We start from the raw sequence: 5260 nt of genomic DNA, 5'->3' as shown, positions 1-5260 counted from the left end.
TATATTAGCCGAGTTATCACCGTTTTTGTCATACAGGTCGGACTGAAAATCCTCTTAAACAGACTTATTGGCATGCGCTGCCTTAACTATTGTGTAAAATTGAAATTAATGTATAGAGACTTTATGTATCTTTAAAAGTTCTACAAAAAAGTCCGCGACATCATATATCTATCTTTTATATATTAGCAGATATAGTACCTTTTGTGTTTTAAAAATTATTAATTTTATATACTTAGGTTTACGTCATTATTTATACAACTAAACTTTAATCCTTATTAAAATAAATTATTTAGTAATCACAAGGATATTATGGAGATAAGATTTGCCCTTTACAGTATGTTAATTACTTAAATAGTTTCGGAGATAATACAAAATTTCTAAAAGACGCAGAAATTCCGCTTTATGACGCCCGGCGCTTTCATTTACGTAGTTCCTGTTCCCGTGTGAATATGGGGATCAAACATAGCCTATGACACTCGCAAATAACGTAGCTTTCTATTGGGAAAACAATTTTCCGAATCGGTCCAGTAGATCCAGAGGTTACCTCCTACAACCACACGAACTTTACCTCTTTATATTATTAGCATAGAAGTCTCTATTTCTCTTGGTCATACCACCACTCTCGAAGGACTGGACCGATTTTGCTAAGGGTACGAGTAAGATAGAGAAGTTACAGGGTAGGGTAGGGTAGTGGTAGGGTAGGGGTAGAGGTAGGGTAGTGGTAGGGTAGAGGTACGGGTAGAGGTACGGGTAGGATAGGGAAGTAGTAGAGGTAGGGTAGTGGTAAAGTAGAGGTACGGGTAGGATAGGGAAGTGGTAGGGTAGGGGTAGGATAGGCGTGAGATAGGGGTACGGGTGGGATAGGGGTAGGAAAGGGATAGGGTACGGGGAGGGTAGGGGTAGGATGGGGGTAGGGTGTAGGTAAGGTAGGGGTAGGATATGGGTGAGATTCCGCGCCGGAGCGCCGTCGCGAGCGGTCGCGCGCACTGTTGCTTTGCTGTCTCATTTATGAAATTGGTTTAAAAAAAAGTCTAATAAGATAGGTGTTCGTACAGTTAGGTTGTTCGTTAGGTTGTTTAAAAAAATCCTGGGGCGCTCAGGGCCCTTTGGGAGTCGTTGTTTTTTGTTAAGTTATAATATCTTCTACTATTATTATTGTAATATTACGGTTAGGTCGAAGCGTCCTCCTGCGCGCGGCGTATCTATTTATAGACGCCCGCGCGGGATTGTCGAGTACGAAGTAGCTATACTTATTACTATTACTTCGTGCTTGACACAATTAAGTGTTTAAAGTCTTTGGTCGTTTTCTTGGTTTGGTTTATAATTCGAAATTTTGTTTTCTATTATAGTTTCTCAACATTTAACTAGTTTAAATCGTTGTTAAAATTGCCTTGTATATTCTTCGTTTTGAGTAAGTAGTTCTTTTCCATATGGCGGACTCGAGAGATACCTCTCGAAAACACGACGGTTCATCAGGATCGAGAGATGCTTCTCAGCCGCGAAACACTGCGGAGGGTCGCAGGGCTCAATCACGGACGCGAAGTCCGATATTTCGAGTGCCTCCACGGGACACAGATTCCGAATCTGAAGGATCTAGGATTAGGTCTGACATTGCAAGTCGGGGCCGATCCATGGTTAGAGGTCGTGGTACGGGAATCACGCGCGCCCGAGCAGAGTTAAAAGAAGCACGAGAGGAGGCCTATGAGGTGGCCTTTAACCAACTTCTTAGGGACAGGGCTTACCGGAAAGATTCACCTCAGGTTATTACTGACCCCGAGGAGACAGAGGAGAATGAGATAATATGCCCGGAGGTCCCTGCCAATCTTACTGCAGAGGAACTTAGGGCCCTTGGTGGGCATAACGTGGCCAGCATCATGCATGTCGCTACAAAATCGCGCAACCTCAAGGGAACGTGGGTTAAACGTCTTAAGGAGTCAGCCCGTGTGCTACAAGAGATTTTAGAAGCGTTAGCATCTAGGACGGAAGCCGATGAGACGCGAAGGTTGAGGGCGGACAACACACGTCTCCGTAATGAGATCGAAAGCCTCAAGTCCGATCTGAAGGCTCATCGTCGAGAGTTTTCGGAAATGAGGACCTCCATGGCGGCGGCAAAGAGCGGAACGGCGCCTAGCTTGAGCAAAGACGCTATGGAGGAACTAAAAGCCTCTATTGTTGCTTCTTTGAGTGTAATGATAGATGCACGTTTTGCTGGAATTGAAGAGAGGCTACTACCTGAAACAGTACTACGCCCGCCTCTGGCGGCAGGTCAGGGAAGACGTGCGACAGCTAGACCCCAGCCGTCGTCTGTTACGCCGACAACCAGATCTGTCCCGATGGAACACGACAATATAGTGACGGAACCTTCTGCCGGAACATCTGAAGCAGCAGCTGGCTCTAGTCAACCCAGCACTGCAACTGATGACTGGGCCACAGTGACAAGGAAGGGAGGAAAAGGAAAGAGTAAGAAAACAACCCCCTCCGCAGCCTCGATAGTTACTCCCGCTGATAAACAGGCAGCCTTACCCAAGCTTTCCCCACCCAAAACTGCCGCAGTCATGGTAACCTTACAACCAAAAGCGGCAGACAAAGGGATGACCTACGCCCAAGTTCTTGAACGGGCTGAGCAGAGTGTGAATTTGCAGGAGCTCGGTATCAACGATGGCATAAGGATCCGCCGAGCTGCTACTGGAGCCAGGTTACTAGAGCTGCCTAAAAATCAGACCCCAGAACAAGCAGAATTACTTGCAAGCAGGCTTCGAGCGGCTTTGGATGGTATTGCTAACGTAGTGCGGCCTACTCAATCAGCGACGCTCAGGATTATCGGGCTCGACGACTCGGTCACAAAAGAGAAATTAGTTGCTGCAGTTGTTCGCGCTGGTAACTGCACTACTCAGGTAGTTAAAGTTGGGGATTTGCAATTGGGCCCCAGAGGTATGAGCACTGCCACTGTGCACTGTCCTATTGAGGTGGCTAAGGTTTTGTCTGATGCTGGAAGGCTTCTAGTTGGATGGAGTTCCGCTGAGGTTCAGGTACTCGAACAGCGCCCCTTGCGGTGCTATAAGTGCCTTGGTATTGGACACACACGGCCTCTTTGTCCATCCATAAAAGACCGGGGAAATGTGTGTTTCCGTTGTGGTGGCGATGGACACAAATCAGCCGAGTGTTCGCTTGAGATGCGTTGCATGGTGTGCTCAGATGCAGGACTTCCCGCAGGCCATATCATGGGGGGAAAGAGGTGTAACCCTCCCCATACAAAAGGAAAGACGTTCAGAGCGCATATCAACGTTGATGGTGGACGTAGTCAAATGCAGGAGGAAGCAAATATGTCATCATGAGCCAGCTACAACATATCAACTTCCTTCAGTCGAACATAAATCATTGTTCTGTGGCACAAGATCTGTTGCTGCAGTCCATAACAGAGTGGGAAATTGATTTAGCGGTCGTTTGTGAGCCTTACTATGTACCCCCACAATCACAATGGGTGGGAGATTTGGATGATTTGGTAGCCATTTTAGCAGGAAACAACTCTGGTCCTGTACTAATACCGGTTGAAAGGGGCTCTGGCTACGTTATGGTGAAATGGGGCATTTATTTAATTGTAGGGACGTATTTCTCGCCTAACCGTACTCTAGCCGAGTTCGAAACGTACCTGGACTCTGTTAGGGAGGCCGTTGGCAGACAATCAGAGGACAAGGTTATTGTTCTTGGTGATCTAAATGCGAAATCTCAGGCATGGGGAAGTCCTAACACCGATGCCAGAGGTAGAGCAGTGCAGGATTGGGTCTTCATTATGGGTCTATCCATACTCAATAGAGGATCGGTCAATACCTGTGTACGACGGCATGGAGAGGGAGGATCCATAGTAGACGTCTCGTTTGCTACTTCTGCAGTTGCGGGTAATATTTCTAACTGGCGGGTAGAAGCAGAGGTAGAGACGTTCTCAGATCATAAGTACATCAGGTTTGAGATCTCTGCCTTGCGAATCGCAGTGAACCATCCTAGGAGACAAAGTCGTTTTCCGCGCTGGTGTCTTAGTCAACTGGACCGGGAGCTGGCCAAAGAGGCTGCCATAACTATGAGGTGGTCATCATTTGGCAGAAACGAGAATAGCACGGCTGAGATGGCGGATCGTCTTTGTAGTGCCTTTACAGATATTTGCGACGCTTCTATGCCAAGAGCCAAACGTCGCCCCCGACGTCGTTGGGTATATTGGTGGTCTTCAGAGATTGCGGACCTTCGTAAAGCTTGCATTAGAGCTCGGCGAGAATACGTTCGATGCCGCAGGCGAAATGGGCTCGACCCAGATTTAGAGTACCAGCTCCAAAACTCCTATCGCGAAGCGAAGAAATCTTTGAAGGCGGCTATATACAAAGCAAAGGAACAATCTCGAGAGGAGCTACTAAAGACGCTTGACAAGGATCCTTGGGGACGACCATATCGTGTAGCACGAAATAAACTCCGCTCACAAGGTGCCCCAATTACGGAGGCTCTGCAGCCTGATCTTGTACAGCGAATTGTAGGTCAACTATTTCCTGAACCTCAGGTACATATTCCCCCAGTCATGGCCCCTCATTATAGTGATGTCCCGCTAACAATTCGTGACGTACCCCGAATCACTGAAGCTGAACTGGAAACAGCTGGTGAAAGATTGCGGCTCAAAAAAACAGCGCCGGGCCCTGATGGAATACCGGGCAAGGTCATCTTTCTCGCTATGGAGTATGCTGGACCGGTTCTCCGTGAGCTTTTTGATAAATGTTTAGTCAACGGAGAGTTTCCAAAGCAGTGGAAAGAGGGGAAATTATGCCTTTTACGTAAAGAGAGCCGTCCGATTGACTCACCCTCAGGATACCGACCGATAGTTCTTCTCAGTGAGTTGGGTAAACTATTCGAAAAGATCCTGGCTACCCGACTCACTTTGCATCTTGAGACAGTGGGTCCAGGTCTTTCAGACGTGCAATTTGGATTTAGGGCTGGTCGTTCAACTCTGGACGCTCTGGAAGCTCTGAGAGTTCTATCCTTGGAAGCTGTGGAGGCTGGAGACGTTGTGCTTGCAGTTTCGCTGGATGTCGCAAATGCTTTCAACAGTCTTCCTGTCGAAACATTGCTGGAGTCACTTCGTTATCATGAAGTACCACTCTACCTAAAGAGACTCTTAGAAGATTATCTTCACGATAGAGAAGTTCTTTGGGAAGGAGCAGATGCGCACAAGCATAGGCATCGGGTAGGTTGCGGGGTGCCGCAGGGATCAGTGTTGGGGCCC

At 47.5% G+C, this 5260-nt stretch overlaps 1 protein-coding gene across 1 annotated transcript; it reads left to right on the top strand.

Moving 5' to 3' along the window:
- The first annotated feature begins 1430 nt into the window (after positions 1-1430).
- LOC128198958 (uncharacterized) lies at positions 1431-3241 on the top strand. The gene is made up of 2 exons (XM_052886961.1): positions 1431-3052; positions 3196-3241. The coding sequence occupies exons 1-2, from the start codon at positions 1431-1433 to the stop codon at positions 3239-3241; spliced, it is 1668 nt and encodes a 555-aa protein (XP_052742921.1).
- The last annotated feature ends 2019 nt before the right edge of the window (positions 3242-5260 follow it).

The sequence above is a fragment of the Bicyclus anynana genome, chromosome 18 (genome assembly GCF_947172395.1).
Source record: "Bicyclus anynana chromosome 18, ilBicAnyn1.1, whole genome shotgun sequence".
Classification (NCBI taxonomy): Eukaryota; Metazoa; Arthropoda; class Insecta; order Lepidoptera; family Nymphalidae; genus Bicyclus; species Bicyclus anynana.
The sequence above is the reverse complement of the archived record's forward strand: the minus strand, read 5'-3'. Positions and strand labels throughout refer to the sequence as shown.